This window comes from Alternaria metachromatica (genome assembly GCF_023757995.1).
Source record: "Alternaria metachromatica strain BMP 0045 chromosome Unknown scaffold_4, whole genome shotgun sequence".
Taxonomy (NCBI): Eukaryota; Fungi; Ascomycota; class Dothideomycetes; order Pleosporales; family Pleosporaceae; genus Alternaria; species Alternaria metachromatica.
The window spans coordinates 1,309,938-1,328,477 of record NW_026055495.1 but is presented as its reverse complement, the minus strand read 5'-3'; the positions used below and the strand labels follow the sequence as shown (position 1 = coordinate 1,328,477).

The 18,540-nt window shown below is 53.7% G+C and overlaps 6 protein-coding genes across 6 annotated transcripts; all 6 read left to right on the top strand.

Annotated features, from left to right (window-relative positions):
• Positions 1–1,304: 1,304 nt before the first annotated feature.
• Positions 1,305–4,393, top strand: PMA1 (plasma membrane H+-ATPase; the record flags this gene model as incomplete). The annotated part of the gene is made up of 6 exons (XM_049329731.1): positions 1,305–1,313; positions 1,387–1,711; positions 1,759–3,162; positions 3,214–3,684; positions 3,734–4,273; positions 4,329–4,393. 6 exons carry the CDS (start codon positions 1,305–1,307, stop codon positions 4,391–4,393), a joined length of 2,814 nt encoding a protein of 937 aa, XP_049191410.1.
• A 776-nt stretch (positions 4,394–5,169) lies between these two features.
• Positions 5,170–6,165, top strand: J4E83_002789 (uncharacterized protein; the record flags this gene model as incomplete). The annotated part of the gene is made up of 3 exons (XM_049329730.1): positions 5,170–5,356; positions 5,411–5,570; positions 5,619–6,165. The coding sequence occupies 3 exons, from the start codon at positions 5,170–5,172 to the stop codon at positions 6,163–6,165; spliced, it is 894 nt and encodes a 297-aa protein (XP_049191409.1).
• Positions 6,166–6,528: 363 nt separating this feature from the next.
• Positions 6,529–8,289, top strand: J4E83_002788 (uncharacterized protein; the record flags this gene model as incomplete). Its single annotated transcript, XM_049329729.1, has 2 exons — positions 6,529–6,609; positions 6,658–8,289. 2 exons carry the CDS (start codon positions 6,529–6,531, stop codon positions 8,287–8,289), a joined length of 1,713 nt encoding a protein of 570 aa, XP_049191408.1.
• Positions 8,290–9,120: 831 nt separating this feature from the next.
• On the top strand, positions 9,121–10,914 carry J4E83_002787 (uncharacterized protein; the record flags this gene model as incomplete). The annotated part of the gene is made up of 3 exons (XM_049329728.1): positions 9,121–9,158; positions 9,260–9,631; positions 9,819–10,914. The coding sequence occupies 3 exons, from the start codon at positions 9,121–9,123 to the stop codon at positions 10,912–10,914; spliced, it is 1,506 nt and encodes a 501-aa protein (XP_049191407.1).
• A 543-nt stretch (positions 10,915–11,457) lies between these two features.
• RPC2 (DNA-directed RNA polymerase III subunit) lies at positions 11,458–15,214 on the top strand (the record flags this gene model as incomplete). Its single annotated transcript, XM_049329727.1, has 3 exons — positions 11,458–11,472; positions 11,522–14,978; positions 15,051–15,214. 3 exons carry the CDS (start codon positions 11,458–11,460, stop codon positions 15,212–15,214), a joined length of 3,636 nt encoding a protein of 1,211 aa, XP_049191406.1.
• A 503-nt stretch (positions 15,215–15,717) lies between these two features.
• J4E83_002785 (uncharacterized protein) lies at positions 15,718–18,538 on the top strand (the record flags this gene model as incomplete). The annotated part of the gene is made up of 4 exons (XM_049329726.1): positions 15,718–15,754; positions 15,807–15,964; positions 16,017–16,168; positions 16,216–18,538. 4 exons carry the CDS (start codon positions 15,718–15,720, stop codon positions 18,536–18,538), a joined length of 2,670 nt encoding a protein of 889 aa, XP_049191405.1.
• Positions 18,539–18,540: the final 2 nt, after the last annotated feature.

Here is an 18,540-nt window from a genome sequence, read left to right as displayed (position 1 = left end):
CAGATGGAATAGGGACATCCCGCCAGAAGCAGTAAATTGGGTCTTACAGACGCACACATCGCGATGGACTGCTGTAGTGGCAAGACCTTCTTACACTTCTAGCCAGACCTTCATTGACATGAAATTCGGGATACTATATTTGCAGCAAGCAAATACTTGACGGGCGCGTAGGACTCGACATGGGTCGAGTCGAACTTGGTGCTGCCGCAGACCCAATTTCACGAAGTTCGTCGTATCTAGTTTTTGGGGCCCTTTATGGCGTCGAGTCAACGGATTGAAGAACTCAACTTCACTATGCGCCACTCAGAATGAGGATAACCTGTGCGTCGCAGCGCCCTTGTCAAGCTTAGTCTTGATGAACAGCTCATTCATACAAACAATCCTCGTGTTCCGTTCTGCCATGTCCAGCCTCTTAGAAGAGTCGCAATAGAGCGTCTTGTGAGGCTCGTGTGTCATCGGTAAGCTGACAGGAATACGCGCTACGTCATGTCGAAGATGATCTGTGACAATATTTGGTCGATTTGAATTGGTGACATGGGATGGCCATGCTAGGCGCGGGCTTAGGATTCTGCCCACGGAAGTTTATCGCGCAACACACCACCACGAGTCCTGGAGCAGAACATCATAAAATCAAGTAACACGATGAGGATCGTATACATTGCGGTTTCTAGACGATGGAATTATCGTCTGGTGTCTTTTGCTCATACTAACGCAATCTAGACACGCAGACTACATACGAAACAGATTGCGATGCCAAATGCACTAAACCCCAAGGGCCGAGCTAATAGTCTTAAGCCCTGGAGCAGGCCGCCGCAGCTCACAATCCCAGTGATCCCGCAAGCTGGCCACCTTATCTTGGCGGCTGGTTCTCGACGTGACCCTTTAACTTCAAAACAGGCTAGGCTGATCATGCGCGTCCTTGTGGCCTCATCAACCCGTGGGGTTCTCACAACATTCCGGTCAGAGTCGCTCCAACCCACCTCGGTCGTTCCTGCAGGCCCCTCCGACGACAAACGTCGCGTTGCGCGATCGCGACTGTGTTTGTTAACGCACCCCGCGTGGTGTTCAGGCTCAGGGTTGTTTTTCTGCGCTCTGAAGTCTTTCCCGCGCAACGATGCCTCAGAGGAGCCCTTTCCACGGATGAAAGCGCATTGGCCCACACTTCACTCAACATCGACGCAGATGCACTCGCAACATAGCTAGTCGCTTCGCGTAACCGACAAATATTTCTTGGCCGCTTGTATCATACAAACAGCAAACTACATACAGTGTTTGACATTATTAGCGACTAGCATTACATCAAGATGTCCGAGGTAAGTTGTCATAAAGCCCCAACACTACTAGGCTTGACCTACCAGTTGTCTAATCAGAGCTGACTAAATGCAGTCGCCAGCCGGTACGTCGCCGGATTGCGACGGCATATATCCATCAAATGGCCAGACATACGACAAGTACCATTTCCAGGAAAAGAACGTTCACATGGATGACATTGAGTTGGACGATGAAGAAGAGGATGAGGACATAGATCAGCTCATCGAAGATCTAGAGTCACAAGATGGCGAAAACGCCGACTACGAAGAGGAAGAAGCGCAACAACCAGGCGGCGCACGCCTCATCCCAGAAGAACTCCTACAGACTGACACGCGCATTGGCTTGACGTCCGCAGAGGTACTCATACGGCGGAAGAAATTTGGCGAAAACAAAATGAAAGGTACTTATGCTTCTTTCTCACCATCAGCACTTGTTCACCATATGCAGAGGAGTCAACGAACAACTGGGTCAAATTTCTGATGTTCTTTGTCGGACCAATCCAATTTGTCATGGAAGCGGCTGCCATTCTCGCTGCAGGACTCCAGGACTGGGTCGACTTTGGTGTCATCTGCGGCTTGCTCCTCCTCAATGCGAGTGTAGGCTTCATCCAAGAGTACCAGGCTGGCTCCATCGTGGAAGAACTGAAGAAGACGCTGGCCCTCAAGGCTACTGTACTACGCGACGGCACTTTGATTGAGATCGAAGCATCTGACGTGGTACCTGGCGACATTCTGCAAGTCGAGGAGGGTGTCATCGTTCCAGCTGATGGGCGCATCGTTACGGAGAATGCGTTCGTGCAGGTTGATCAGTCTTCGATCACTGGAGAGTCGTTGGCTGTCGACAAGCACCGAGGAGATACGTGCTACGCATCTTCTGCAGTCAAGCGCGGCGAGGCTTTCGTTGTAATTACAGCTACCGGCGATTCGACGTTTGTTGGGCGTGCAGCATCGCTCGTTGCAAGCGCTTCCAGCGGGCCCGGTCACTTCACCCAGGTACTACACGGAATTGGAACGATTCTGTTGGTTTTGGTCATCGTATCATTGCTGGTTGTCTGGATTAGCTCTTTCTATCGATCCAACGACATCGTTACTATCCTCCGGTTCACACTCGCGATAACGATCGTCGGAGTGCCTGTCGGTCTTCCTGCTGTTGTAACGACGACTATGGCAGTCGGTGCAGCTTACCTAGCCAAGAAGCAAGCCATCGTGCAGAAGCTCTCCGCCATTGAATCGCTTGCTGGCGTTGAGATCCTGTGCTCTGACAAAACTGGAACGTTGACAAAGAACAAGCTCTCCTTAGCTGAGCCATATACTGTTCCAGGGGTGGATCCAGAGGATTTGATGCTTACTGCCTGCTTGGCCGCATCGAGGAAGAAGAAAGGTATTGATGCCATCGACAAGGCATTCCTCAAATCTCTACGCCACTATCCGCGTGCCAAATATGTGCTCAGCAAGTACAAAGCCATCAGATTTCATCCATTCGACCCAGTATCCAAGAAAGTCCAGGCAGTCGTCGAGTCACCACAAGGTGAGCGCATAACATGCGTCAAGGGCGCTCCACTTTTCGTGCTTCGGACTGTTGAGGAAGACGGTGAACTTCCAGAGCATGTCGTAGACTCGTACAAGAACAAGGTCGCGGAGTTTGCTACGCGCGGCTTTCGCTCGCTTGGTGTTGCCCGCAAGCGCGAGGATGAGCGCTGGGAAATTTTGGGCATTATGCCATGCTCAGATCCCCCGCGTCACGACACGTATCGTACTATCAACGAAGCGAAGTCACTGGGTCTTTCCATCAAGATGCTGACTGGCGATGCCGTTGGCATCGCGCGAGAGACGTCGCGTCAGCTCGGCCTAGGTAAGGATAGAGCTATCTCGACGCGTAAACCTTGGCTGACTCTAGACATAGGCACAAACATCTTCGATGCTGAGAAGCTAGGTCTGAGCGGCGGCGGCGAAATGCCTGGCTCAGAGTTCTACGACTTCGTTGAAGGTGCAGATGGCTTTGCGGAAGTGTTCCCACAGCACAAATACAACGTTGTAGAGATTTTGCAGCAGAGAGGATACCTGGTCGCGATGACTGGCGATGGCGTGAACGATGCGCCTTCGTTGAAGAAGGCAGATACTGGCATTGCCGTGCAAGGCGCTTCTGACGCCGCCTGCTCCGCTGCCGATATTGTGTTCCTGGCTCCTGGTCTCTCTGCGATCATCGACGCGCTGAAGACCTCGCGCCAAATCTTCCATCGCATGTATGCTTATGTCGTCTACCGCATCGCCTTGTCGCTGCACCTCGAAATATTCTTGGGTCTCTGGATCGCTATTCTCAACGAAAGCCTGAACCTACAGTTGGTAGTATTCATCGCAATCTTTGCTGATATCGGTAAGCCTCACTTTACGCATTCTTCAGGCCCAGGCTAATTGAATCGTAGCGACGCTGGCTATCGCCTATGATAACGCGCCATACAGCCGGACTCCTGTCAAATGGAATCTTCCCAAACTTTGGGGAATGTCAATCCTTCTTGGTGTCATCCTCGCTGTAGGCACCTGGATCACGATGACAACAATGCTGCCTTACCTCACAGGCGAGCAGCAGGGCGTCGAAGGTGGCATTGTCCAGAATCATGGCCAGCGTGACCCCATCCTATTCCTCGAGATCACCCTGACTGAGAATTGGCTCATCTTCATCACCCGCGCCAATGGTCCATTCTGGTCATCCATCCCTTCATGGCAGCTAGCTGGCGCGATTCTGGTCGTCGACATTCTCGCCACATGCTTTACCATTTTCGGCTGGTTTGTGGGAGGGAGAACGAACATTGTCGCCGTGGTCCGTGTTTGGGCCTTTTCTTTCGGCATCTTCTGCATCATGGCGGGAGTGTATTATATTTTGCAGGGTAGTCAAGGCTTTGACAATCTCATGCATGGAAAGCTTCTCAAGAGGAAGCAGAAGCAGAGGAACCTCGAGGATTTCGGTAAGCACAATGGAATGTCTGCATTTGAGAGCAGACAATTGCTAACGCTATCTAGTGGTTTCGCTGCAACGCGTGTCGACACAGCACGAGAAGACGACGTACCATGAGAAGACGAAATAGTATTTCGGTCTTGACGGTGGGTTGCAACCACGTCAGCGATCCAGCGTCACGCTGTAATGCGGATGGGTTTGATCTTCTTGACACGGACGTAAGGGCTAGTAGGAGGCGTTTGGTTGTACGGGCGGCAATAGCGATATTCAGTCATCTTCGTAGTGTACTATCTCGGGCGACTTGTATTCATATTTCATTAGGAAGGGAGGCGGAGAGCTGGAGGTTGTAGAACTTGGTACAAGCACAGTAGACACGACGATGTTCTCAACATCTCGCGATGCATCATACAGCTGTAATCGCAAGACATTCCATTACTTCTCCAAAGTTCGTATCATATCCTTTAGTGCTTTCATCAGGCTAGCCAACAGTAGCTTGTGCGACCAGTCAAGACGGCGCGTCGGACATGCAGGAACACAATCCTAGAAGCAGGCAGCTCGGCGCATGTTGAACAGCTTAGTAATTTTTAAATAGCTGTCCTAGTACAGTAGCGATAAAGCTCTAAGTTTCGAAATGGTGCAATGAAATGTGTTCCATCGGGTTTTGGGGCAGGCGCTCGCGGTGACGTCGCTTGCCAGCATCACCCCACCTTCGGCATTGGGCCACGCGCGGCATCTTGGTAATCACGTAACACAGTAGGACATAACCACCATTACACTCCTTCTCAGTTGATGCTCAGTTGCGCTCGAAGCATAAGTTGTCCCGCCCGACACCAGCTTAAATTCAATCGGATCTCGTCTCACCACATCAGAACACACTTTCTACCACCAGCACAAGCATTCGCAACAATGGCCAACCTCAACATCACCATTCCCAAGTTGAAGCTCAACGATGGTACTTCGATGCCAATGCTAGGCTACGGTACTGGTACTGCCTGGTTCAAGACTGGCGAGGAAAGCAAGATCGACCAGGCTATCATTGATTCTGTCAAGATTGCGACCAAGCTAGGATACACGCATCTTGATGGCGCCGAGGGTATGTTGATCGTTGCACATTAACGGGTCTGAGAACCTTGCTGATGACTGGCAGTCTACAAGACCGAGACCGAGTTGGGCACCGCGATCAAGGAGAGTGGCATTCCGCGTGAGAAGCTATACGTTACTACCAAAGTCAACAACGACAACATCAAAAATATTGCGGGAGCTATCAAGACGAGTCTGGAGAAGTTGCAACTGGACTATGTTGACCTGTATGTCTCTGAAATCTGCATCAACCATCTAAATTCTGACGAGCATAGGTACCTCATCCACCAGCCGTGGTTTGCAGGCTCAGACGAAGACCTCCAGAAAGCATGGGCCGACATGGAAGCCGTTCAAGCCTCTGGTCTCGCAAAGTCCATCGGCGTCTCCAACTATCTCCCTAACCATCTCGCCGCCACTCTGAAGACCGCGAAAGTCAAGCCAGTATGCAACCAGATTGAGCTCCACCCCTACCTGCAAAGGCCAGAACTCCTTGAATTCCACAAGCAGAACAACATTGCCACCGTCGCATATGCGCCTCTCACTCCTGCCACCAAAGCCAAGCCCGGTCCTCTGGATGACTACGTGGGAGCACTGACGAAGAAGTATGCTGTGGGCGAGAACGAGATCTACCTCAGGTGGTGCATGGACCAGGATATTGTGCCGATAACGACGAGTGGAAAGGAGCAGAGGCTGAGTGATTACTTGAGGGCGAACACGTTCAAGCTGACGCCTAAGGAGATCAAGGATATGAATGAGATTGGGCAGAAGAAGCATTTCCGCGGATTCTGGAACCACATCTTCAAGGACAATGATCGGTCGTAGTGTAGCAGCTGTGTAAATCAGCACGTGGGTCATGTCTAATGTAGCAGACCAAGAGCATAGAATCATACATCTTTGGTTAATACAAATACATTGGGCTTGTTTGATGTTGTTTGAAAATTACCTCTGAAGTTCCGGCGTGGGTGAATACAACTAACTGCTAGGGCTGGGGTTGGGGCGACCCCGTTAGCGCCAAGGCAGGCTCTCAATCTTTCGGCGCGAGCTCAGCAACTTCCACCTCGACTTCGACCTGTCGCGCATCACCCTTTGCACCCACCCACATCGCGCGATTGTATACACGGACCGGGCAGCGCATATCATCAAACATCACGAGTTCCAGTGTCGCGCCGCGCAATCACCGCCGCCATGTCAGGCGCAGTCGCAAAGGGCAAGAAGCAGGTGAACAAGAACGCCTATCGCCGGGCGAAGAAGAAGCAACAGCGCTCTGTAAGTAAACCACGCGCGTCGCAATACATTATACTGATAGCCATACAGGAGACACCGTCAGAGGCCGCTGACTCTGCGCGTGAGAGCGAATCTCCCGCACCCGAAAGCGACAGCAATAACGAAGCACAGGCGGTCAAGCCCGCGAACCTTCTCACCGTTGACGACATCGCGAACCAGTACGACCTCGACGACCCCGCGTTTGAGGAATACAAGAGCGTCTTCGAGAAGTTCAGAGAGCCGACCGAGGAGGAAGCGGCGACCAAGGACGAGGAGAAGCCAGAAATCTATCTCTCCGACGACGATATTCCCAGCGAGGACGAGGACGATGGCAAGCCCAAGCTCTCCAAGAAGCAGCGGAAGCAGATGAACAAGTTGTCGGTCGCGCAACTGAAGTCACTGGTCCCCCGGCCTGAGTTGGTCGAGTGGACAGATGTGTCATCCTCAAATCCACAGCTGCTCATCTCCATCAAGGGAGCGAAGAACGTCATTCCCGTCCCGACCCACTGGTCGCTCAAGCGCGAGTACCTCTCATCGAAACGCGGTATCGAGAAACCTCCGTTCGCCCTACCCAAGTTCATCCAGGAAACTGGTATCGCAGAGATGCGTGATGCAGTACTGGAAAAGCAAGCAGACATGACGATGAGGCAAAAGCAGCGAGAGCGCGTCCAAGGAAAGCTCGGCAAGCTCGACATCGACTACGCAAAACTATACGATGCTTTCTTCAGGCGACAGACGAAGCCAGAGTTGACGCGGTACGGCGAGGTCTACTACGAGGGCAAGGAGTTCGAGACCAATCTCGTCAACCTCAAGCCCGGCGAGCTGAGCGAGGAACTCCGCGAGGCTCTCGGAATGATGCCAGGTCATCCACCCCCTTGGCTCATCAACATGCAGCGCTTCGGCCCTCCACCATCTTACCCGAACATGCGCGTCCCTGGTGTAAACGCACCGATCCCTCCTGGTTCCTCCTGGGGCTTCCAGCCCGGCCAGTGGGGTAAACCCCCGATCGACGACGCTGGCAAGCCACAATTTGGAGGCGATCTGTATGGAACAGCCATACTGGAAGAGCAACAACAGCCTACTCATGTCGGCGAGCCTGTAGAGCGTGGCATCTGGGGAGCACTACGAGCTGAGGGTGAGAGTGAAGATGAGGAGAGCGACGAAGAAGAGGAGGATGACGAAGATGACGAGGAGGAAGGCGACGAAGACGCGAGCGGCATCCAGACATCGATGACAACAGCATCTGCCATGCCATCAGAGATTGGAGGAGCAGAGAGCATCGGTGGAGAGTTCCAGCTCCGGAAGCAGCGGAAAGGAATCGAGACTGAAGAGCCGGGTGTACCACGCAGCGCCGGTACAGTGCTTCCTGAGAAGAACATCTCGGCGACTGGCTTCTTTGGCGGCGAGCACGCTTATGACCTGGATGCGGCTAGGCGCGACGCGCTTGGACACGCACAACGGAAGCGCAAGGCTGGAGACATCGATGTGTCGGTTGATGTCGACCAGTTGGCAGATAGTGACAAGCTTGACAAGGACGCACTGAAGAAAGAGTATGAGTCAAGGCAAAGAGCCGAAGCGCAAGGCCAATGGCAGAGTATCGATCAAGATGATTTGGCGGACATGATCAACCAGGAGAGCAGGAAGCGCACGAAGCGGGAGGACGAGCGAAAGACCAGGCGCTAGGTCTGTTGGTTAAGAGTCCGCAAAGGACATGTGTTTTGTACAAAAGATTACGGATTGCCTTTTTCAAGAGCTCTGTCAGCGAGCCGGCGTCACGGATGTCAGTGGTCAGTAGGGCTTCGGCATATTCAGCATTGGGATACGGCGTTACATGCGGCAGCCAAGGTTGATCGCAATTGAACATAATCAAGATGAAGAATTTCTCACTTCCAAGGACAAGAATGACGGAAGAGTTGTATGCTGACTATGGAGGGGGTGGTACGTCTCGTGTCGACGAAAGGCTTGACGGATGCGACATGCAGGACAAAGGATGTGAAAGACAATAGCTGAAAACGTGAGTCAAGGGGCAGCACCATCAGGCTGGGACGACAGACGCGCAATGTCTTGGCTACTGAGGAGTAGATTGAGGCTTCCATTTTGGAGGGCACCGAAAAGATGTAGCGATGTCAGGAGCGCAGGAAGGAAGACACCAGATGCTGTCTGAAGTGCTATCTACGGAAATCTGGATCTACCGCGAACACGCACACAGTACCCTCTGTCGGCTGCCCGATTGCACATCCGGCGACCCAGTTGAATGTGAATCAAACGGTTGGCTGTTTGCAATGTGACTGACCCACGGCCAGTGCTCGCACGCCTCCCCCGCACGTGACCTACGAACGCGTCCAGTCGCTGGAGGCTTGGCTCTGAACTTCTCTTTTTGCGACCCAACACACGACCAGCCACCACCGCCCAGCAAGCGCAGTCGTTAGCTATCAACCCGGACTAATCGCTACGACCACATCACTTAGTATTGTTTGCCTGCGATAGGCACAGCACATCACCCTCGCCGCAGAAATGGACAGGGATCGTGAGCGAGATCGAGGAGATCGAAGGTTTGTCGACTCCAGACCAAGGGCCGCCTAGGCTCCGATGCGCAAACATGTTCCCAGGCATGCGGCATCTACTATGGGCGCATCTACTAACACCGCCATAGAGACGACAGGTACTCCAACACATACCGTCCGCGTTCTCCTGGTCCTCGCCCGCGCTCTCCACGCGGAGACAGCTACCGAGCCCGTTCACCTCCTCCCCGCCGGGCTTCGCCTCCTCCTCGTCGCGCCTCGCCCATTCGTCGCGGCATAGCTTCGGCAGATACATATGTTCCTGGTGGCCGTTCATCGCGTCCGCGCAGTCGATCGCCTGGTTTCCGGAGAAGATCAAGGAGCCCACGTCGCGACGACAACTGGAGGGCACGCCCTCGATCACCGCCTCGCCGAGCATTCTCGCCGCGACGAGAGGAGCCTAGGCGTGATGACTACAGGGCAAGGTCACCGCTGCCGCGACGAGACCGCGATCAGTACGACTCGTATACTCGCTCCCCGCGACCACGCGAAAGGTCTCCACCACCGAGAGAGCGCGATGTCTCCCCAGCTAGGAGCCGGGGTATACGCTCGCCTGTTCGTCCGAGCCGGTACGAAGAGCCGCGCTCCCGGGTGAATAGGTATGCTTCCAGTCTCCCCTCGCAACATGCCATTTGCTGACCTTATATGAAGCCCTCCCCGCAGATACTCTCCGGCCCGCGACACTCGTGATACGCGCGACTACCGACGCCGCTCACCCTCTCCAAGACGCGAGCGCCCCGAGCCTTACACTGCGGATACATGGAGGAGTCGCAGGTCTCCTTCGCCAGCGCGGCCAGCATATGCTTCGAACGATGCGTCGGGTAGAGACTCCGCAGCGACGTCCCGCCGCTCTTCCCCACCACCCATCCATCCTAGCCGGGCTGCCCTCGTAGAAGACCGACCAGTCAGAGAGCCCGCCTCAGCACCACGATCGCCTTTCCGTGAGCGCCTCCCCGATAGAGGACGAGACTACAGTCGCGAGCGAGAGCGGTCGCCTCCACGTCGACGCGACAGTCCTCCGACAGGACCGCGCGGAGATAGAGACTTCGCGCCTCCTACTGGACCATCGTCGTCTTCGTACCGCAACGGCGACAGCAACTTCGCCAGAGCTCCACCAACGGGACCTTCCAGCAGGAGCTATCCCTCCCCTGCGATATCCCCTCCAGTTGGACCTTCGAGCTTGACACCACAGGCTCCCTCCTTTCCCCGGGGCAATAACCCTGTTCTAGCAGCGCCGACACGACCGCGTGGTGGTGGCCGCGGTGGCTTTGGAGGATATGAAGGACGAGGAGACTTTTCTGGGCCTTCCTCGCGACGAGGATCTTGGGGCGCAGGACCACGAGGTGGAGGTTACTACGGTGGTGCGCCATCCGGTCCGCGTGGTTCCAGCAGCGGACCTAGCGGAGCAGCACCCTTTGCTCCTTCATTCCGCGGATCTAACAACTCCACTGCTACAACTTACCCCCGTACGATGCGCTTCCGAGACCATCTCTCTGACCTTCCCAAGGAAATCCCCGGTGGCCAAAGAGCACCGGAGCTGTACGACAAGAGCAAGATTCTTAAGCTTGAGGCCGAGGCGCAGAAGTTGAGAGAGATGATCGATAAGAAGGAAGATGCAAAGAGGCAGAAACTCAGGGAGTGGGACAGTCTTGAACGCGAGGCGGATACGGCTCAGCTGAGGGTTGACCTTGCAGAGGGTTCACTACGAAGCATAAACGGGGAGGCGGATGTCAGCGATGCCTTCTAGTACCGGCGTTCGCTGGGTGACGATCTTGCAGAACACGACTGGTAATTTACGGCTTATGGCTCCTTGGCATGAAGCTTCTTGGAACTTGAGATGGTGATCCTGATTTGACTTGCATGTGGATCTTGGAAGATAGCTTCTGGTGGCATAGCGGGCGTTGAATGGCATAGCATTGGTAGCAACCGAATCCTGATCACTAAATGCTTGAACTTTGTCTGCAGATAGCTTGTGTCTCACCTGTGATGATTCAAGAAGGACTTCAAAAACACTTCTATACCGATAACGGAAGCTAACTTGAGACTGCCATGATGCTTGTGTAAGTTGTAAGCGCATTCTCTTCTTCCAAGGTTCGCTCACGCGAGTCTGGGTGTCTGGAATGTTGGTCACTCACCCAGGGATGCTGTGACTACTGCGGATTACCGATTGGCCAGTATTAATTCTCACTTCTGACTCGCCGAACGCCAAATGTTTGCTGCAGCTGGTCGGTCGAACTAACCTACTCACCCGCCGCCTCAACCTTCGCCGACTGCTCTACTGTCGCACAAAATGGTGGGCAAGAAGGTACGAGGTCTCGCATGATTGTCGCGACCAGGGACTAATCTGCCTTTAGGAAGTCGCGAAGCCCGAAGCTGCCCCGCGCGGGGCCGCGAAGGCGAATGCTGCGACTGCTGCTCCCGCAGTAAAGAAAGCCGACGATGCTATGGACGTAGACGCTGTCGGCGCAAACGCTCAGACGACAGCAGGCGACGATGCGACTGACCTCAATCCCAACGCTTCCACATCAGCGGAGGCGACACGAAAACGAAAAGCGCCGCTTACCCACGCCAAAGACGAGTTTGCCGCCCTCCTCGAGCCTTTCTACTACGGAAAGAGTCTGACCGATCCGATCAATACTGCGCGTGATAAGTGGAATCTTCTGCCGGCCTTCCTGAAGACCAAGGGACTGGTCAAGCAGCATGTCGACTCATACAACCACTTCGTCGATGTGGAACTCAAGAAAATCCTCAAGGCCAACCGTTTCGTCCGCAGCGATACCGACCCCAAGTTCCTCCTCGAGTACACAGACATCCGCGTTCTTTCCCCTAACCGACAGGAAGAAGATGACCTCGACCACCACCGCAGTACCATTACACCCAACGAGTGCCGATTGCGCGACATGACATACGCTGCGCCGATAGTAGTGGACATCATATACACCCGTGGGAACTCAAAGGTCAAGCGGACGGGCATCAAGATTGGGCGTATGCCTATCATGCTGAAAAGCAACAAGTGCGTGCTTGCAGGAAAGAACGATCGAGAAATGGCAGTCATGGACGAGTGTCCGCTAGACCCAGGAGGCTACTTCATCACTCGAGGGCAAGAGAAGGTCATTCTGGTTCAAGAGCAGCTGAACAAGAACCGTGTCATTGTTGAGAGTGCCAAGGGCATCATGCAAGCCAGCGTTACCAGTTCTACGCACGAGAGGCGAACGAAGACGTACGTTATTCAGAAGAAGGGTCTTATGTACCTCCGCCACAACACGCTCTCCGAAGAGATCCCCATCGTGTTCGTAATGAAGGCACTGGGTGTACACTCCGACAAGGAGATCATACTCTTGATAGCTGGCGAGGATACCGCGTATCAAGACAACTTTGCTGCCAATTTCGAAGCGTGCGCAAAGGAAGGCATACACACTCAGGAGCGAGCGCTTGAGTATATCGGCCATCGCGTACGACTAGTGAAGAAGCCGCTCGGTACCTCGCGCAGCCGAAACTACCACTTAGAGGCTATCGAGTGTTTGTCCAACGTTGTCCTTCCCCACGTCCCAGTCGAAGGCACAAACTACCGACCAAAGGCACTGTACGTAGCTCTCATGGCACGTCGAGTTCTGATGGCCATGCAAGATCCGAAGCTTGTGGACGATCGCGACTATGTCGGGAATAAGCGTCTCGAGTTGTCTGGACAGATGCTGTCACTCTTGTTTGAAGATCACTTCAAGCGCTTCAACCACGACTTCAAGTTGAGCATCGATAAAGTGCTGAAGAAGCCAGTTCGAGCGCAAGAGTTTGATGCCTTCTCGCACTTCAGCGTGCACAAGAACCACATCACTATGGGTGTCGAGCGCGCCATTGCGACTGGAAATTGGAGTTTGAAGCGTTTCAAGATGGAGAGGGCGGGTGTTACTCACGTTCTGAGCAGACTGAGTTACATTGCTGCGCTAGGTATGATGACGAGAATCAGTTCGCAGTTCGAAAAGACGCGTAAGGTCTCTGGTCCCCGTGCGCTACAACCCTCGCAATTTGGCATGCTGTGCACATCCGATACACCCGAAGGAGAAGCCTGTGGTTTGGTCAAGAACTTGGCGCTCATGACGCATATCACAACCGAAGATGACGATGACCCAGTGCGTAAGATCGTGTTCATGTTGGGTGCAGAAGATATCTGTTTCCAGACTGGAGAGGAGATCCACGCAGATGGTGTGTATAGTGTTTGTCTCAACGGTACACCTATCGCTGTCACCGACACACCTAAACGATTCCTCAACAGCTTCCGGAAACTCAGGAGAATGGGACGTATCTCCGAGTTCACTAGCATTCACATCGATCACGACCACTGCGAAGTTCACATCGCCACGGATGAAGGCCGAATCTGCCGGCCGATGATCATTGTCGAAAACCAACGGTCCAAGGTTACCTCGCGCTACCTAAAGGCGCTTCGCAAGGGCACCATGGAGTTTGAGGACTTCCTGACAAGAGGTCTGGTGGAGTATCTCGATACCAACGAAGAGAACGACACGAACATTGCTTTGAAGGAGAGCGAAATCAACCAATACACTACACATCTCGAAATTGAGCCCTTCACCATCCTGGGCGCCGTCGCTGGCCTCATCCCATACCCCCATCACAACCAATCGCCTCGTAACACTTACCAATGCGCTATGGGTAAGCAAGCTATTGGAGCGATCGCCTACAACCAGTTCAAGAGGATAGACACACTGCTATACTTGATGGTCTATCCACAGCAACCCATGGTCAAGACCCGGACCATTGAACTCACTAAATATGACAAGCTGCCTGCTGGTCAAAACGCAACCGTCGCTGTCATGTCCTACTCCGGATACGATATTGAGGATGCGCTCATCCTGAACAAGGCCTCCTGCGACCGCGGCTTCGGACGCTGCCAGGTTCTGAAGAAGCACGTCACACCACTAAAGACGTATGCCAACGGCACCTCCGACCGTATCAATGCCGGCGCTCTCGACGTGGATAACACCAGCCACCAAGCCATCGGACAAGACGGTATCGCACAAGTCGGAGCCCGCATAGAAGCCGGCGATGCTTACCTCCTGAAATCCATACCCCAAGACACAGCCGGGCCCGCAACAAACGTCTACAAAGACAAGCCCGACAAGTACAAGATGCCTGACTGCAGCTACATCGACAAAGCCTGCATCACCGAGAACGAAGCCGGAACGACCCTGATCAAGCTCCTCATGCGCCAAACCCGACGTCCCGAACTCGGCGACAAATTCTCCTCTCGCCATGGTCAAAAAGGAACAACAGGACTCATTGTCCAACAAGAAGACATGCCCTTCAACGACCAAGGCATCTGCCCCGATATCATCATGAACCCCCACGGTTTCCCCTCCCGTATGACAGTCGGCAAGATGATGGAGCTCCTCTCCGGCAAAGCCGGTGTCCTAAACGGGACGCTAGAATACGGCACAGCATTCGGCGGCTCCACCGTGGAAGACATGTCGCAGATCCTCGTAGAAAAAGGCTTCTCCTACACAGGAAAAGACTACCTCACCAGCGGCATCACAGGAGAAGCCCACCAATTTTATACCTTCTTCGGTCCGATCTACTACCAGAAACTCAAGCACATGGTGCAGGACAAGATGCATTCGCGTGCGAGGGGTCCGCGGGCTATCCTTACAAGACAGCCTACGGAGGGTAGGGCGAGGGACGGTGGACTGCGTCTGGGTGAGATGGAACGTGATTGTTTGATTGCGTACGGTGCTAGTCAGTTGCTGCTTGAGCGGTTGATGATTAGTTCCGACGCGCATAATGTTGATGTTTGTGAGAAGTGTAAGTTCTCTTTCTCTTCTCTCCCTTAACTTCTCGGTTCTTTCCTGAGATCTTTACTAATGGTAATGATAGGTGGTCAAATGGGTTACAGCGGCTACTGCAAGCTCTGCGAGAGCGAGAAGGCGGTTCGCAAGATTACTATGCCGTATGCTGCTAAGCTTCTCATTCAGGAGCTGGGTAGTATGAATGTCAAGGTGACGATTGGGTTGGAAGACGAATTTCCAAGGGACGCTTAGGGGATGAGTAAAAGTGGATGCATGATTGGCGCTGATTTGGACAATACTGGGCTCGGGTGCATAGCGTGGCGTTCGTCATGATGATTTTATTTCAGTGTACACGATTATGGAATTGTTTCATTTTATGAGATGGTCTACAGCCTACATCAACATAAAAACATGCAAAGTAGGTGACCTAACGGCGAAGTAGGCTCCAGGCCTGTTCGGGTTTTTTCTTGTATAAGGTGCTGTCGTTGTTGTGCATTGTGGCGTTACGAGATTCTATTCCCGTGCTGGAGCGCGTAGACTCCTGGGACGGATTCGGTATGAGATATAACGAAGAGAATGTACTCAGCCGCATTATTGCAAGCGAAGGACAGTCCACGATGGCGGATGTTGTTGATGGGAGGAATGATGAGGGCGGCGGGGGCGTCTTCAAAGCGCGCTAGCCTCACCCACTTTACGCGGTCGCGTCGACCGGAACGCGGTGCACTCCCGAGTAGCAACCATCACACCATACCACAATGGCTACCACACAGCGCCTCCGCGCTCGACAGGCCCGTAAGTAACCTGAGTTTATGAGCGAGGATTGTAATCCTAATTGAAGCTCTAGATGCCCCTGGCGCAACCTATCTCGCATACACACCCAACGGAAAGAAACTCGTCACAGCCGGAGTCGACAACTACTGCCGCGTCTTCACTACGGGGTCTGATGACGAGCCAGTCACGATAGACGAATGTCAAGAGAACAACACTGCCGTCGTAGCTGGGGTGCGCAACACAACATGGCCGAGTTGAGGCAATGTACTGACCTCGGACCCAGAATGGCTACTTCATTACCGGCTCAGAAGACGGCACAGTAAGCAGGTTCTCGCTCGATAATGGCAAGTTCGAAGAGATTCTGGTCAGGACTACGCTCCCAGTACGGGATGTAGCTCTCAGTCCGGATGGGAACTGGATTGCCGTTGCCAGCGAGTACGTATGTGGCTCTATTCGTCCGATCTGGTCACTAACGAATGCAGTGAACTCGTCGTAAACCTCGTAAACGTTAAAGACAAGAGCATGAAAAACCTGCGCGAACAGCCTCGAGCCGTAAAACATGTTTCCTTCGACAAGACCGGCACCCAGCTCGCCGTATCCTGCACCGACGGCCACATCTACATGTACAACCTGGAGGGTGGAGAGCCTGAGATGGTCAACAGAGTGGAGGGCATGATTAAGAGCCTAGAATCAGATGCGGAGACGAGTTCGAAAGTCCTTTGGCATCCAGATGGGCGAGCTTTTGCTACACCCACCGCCATGCGCCAGATACAGGTCATGTCGACGAGTGATTGGGAGAGGCAGCGAGTCTTCAAGACAGGTCATACAGCCGACATCACTGCCGCGGCATGGTCGCCGAACGGTGCCTTGTTAGCGACTACGTCGAGCGATCTCAGTCTATGCCTTTGGGATACCAAGACGCAGAAACAGCTCAAGAAGCTCGACGACGTCAAGGCGACAATACTCGCAATGGCATGGCACCCAACGGAGAACATCCTCTCGTACACCAACAACGAAGGCGAACTCTTCATCCATACCGACCTCGTTCCCGACGAGCATCTCCCCCTACTACAAAAGCCCACCGTCTCCGCTCCTTTCTTTCACGACCCCTCGGAAGGCCGAGCCGGTGTCCCACAACCGGCGAAGCTCACAAACGGCAACGTACAGACTCTTCCTGGACGGCCGAGACAAAGGAGTGGAACCCCGGACTCGTTGGAGGATATCCTAGGCCCAGAGTTCCAGGACGATGAAGCTCAAGTAGATGGTGATGAAGAGATGGAGGATTTCGTCATTGACGATGATGGCGCTGGATATGCTCCTGCAATCACAGCTGCTAAGAAACGTCCAAACGGACATCTTACTAGCGGCGTAGAACCTGCCTCGAAACGTCGCGCATACAGCTCAGCCCTCTTCCGTCCCCAAGTTCACGAGCCATTCCAACCAGGTAGCACACCCTGGCGCGGAAACCGCCGGTTACTCTGCTGTTCCTTGACCGGCTATGTCGAGACCGTGGAACAGGAGGGCAAGCATCACACAGTAAGCGTCAAATTCTACGATGAACACACGTTCCGCAACTTCCACTTCACCGACGTCTTCCTATACGACAAATCTTGCCTCAACGAGAACGGTACACTGTTCGCCTGCCAACCCAACAGCACCGGTGACGGAAACCCAGCAATGATCTACTACCGACCCCATGAGACATGGACGACAAGAACCGAATGGCGGACTAATCTGCCGACTGGAGAATCCGTCACTGCAATTGCACTATCGAATTCATATGTCTGTGTAACTACATCGACAAACTACGTGCGCATATACTCACTCTTCGGCCTTCCGGTACGCGTCTACAGGCAGAAGAGCTCCCCAGCAGTCACCTGTGCGGCGTGGCGCGACTACATCCTCACGATTGGCAACGGACCCATCCAAAACGACCTTAGCACCCAACTCCTCTACACAATCGAAAATATCAAACACGACATCGTCTACCAAGACTCCGATATCCTTGCCCTGCCCCCAGGCACCACTCTAACCTCCGTCTTCTTCTCTGCAGAAGGCGACCCCTACATCTACGACTCCTCAGGCGTCCTCCTCACCCTCCTCGGCTGGAGAAACACGGGCCAAGCACGCTGGGTCCCCATGCTCGACACAAAACTTCTTTCCCGTCGCGCCGGTGGCGGAAAAGAAGAGTCCTACTGGCCCGTCGGCGTTGCGTCATCACCCACCTCATCCGAAGGCATAGCAGGCGCAAAATTCCACTGCATGGTCATCAAAGGGCGAGAACAATACCCCTCAGCACCCGTCCCGCATCTCTCTGAATTTGGCTTCGAAATTCCATTAACGAGCGTCATCGACAAAGCGAAGAGCAAGAAGAACAGAAGAGGAGGCGAGGAAAGCGACATGGAAGATGAAGACGAGGACGCCAATGCGCCACAGACCAACGAGGAGAAACAGCAAGACCACGAACAAGCCTTCATCCTCGCTTCAACATTGCATTCGCAACTCTCTTCCACCCTGCTCCACACGCGTCCGACGGCGTCGCAGAAATCGGCGCTGAGTACGCTCGAAGTGGCGATCGATCGTGCGCTGCTTCAGTTGCTTGGGCTGGAGTGTCTGGCGGGTGAAGATCACGGGATGAAGGCGCTGGAGATTGTTAGCTTGATGAGGGATGCGAATGGCAAGATGCTGGATTTGGCGGGCAAGGTGGCGAGTAGGTATGGGAGGGAGGTGCTTGGGGAGAAGATTAGGGAGTTGGCCGAGAAGAAGGCGCTGGCTAGGGATGATGCCGATGAGGATGACTTATAGGT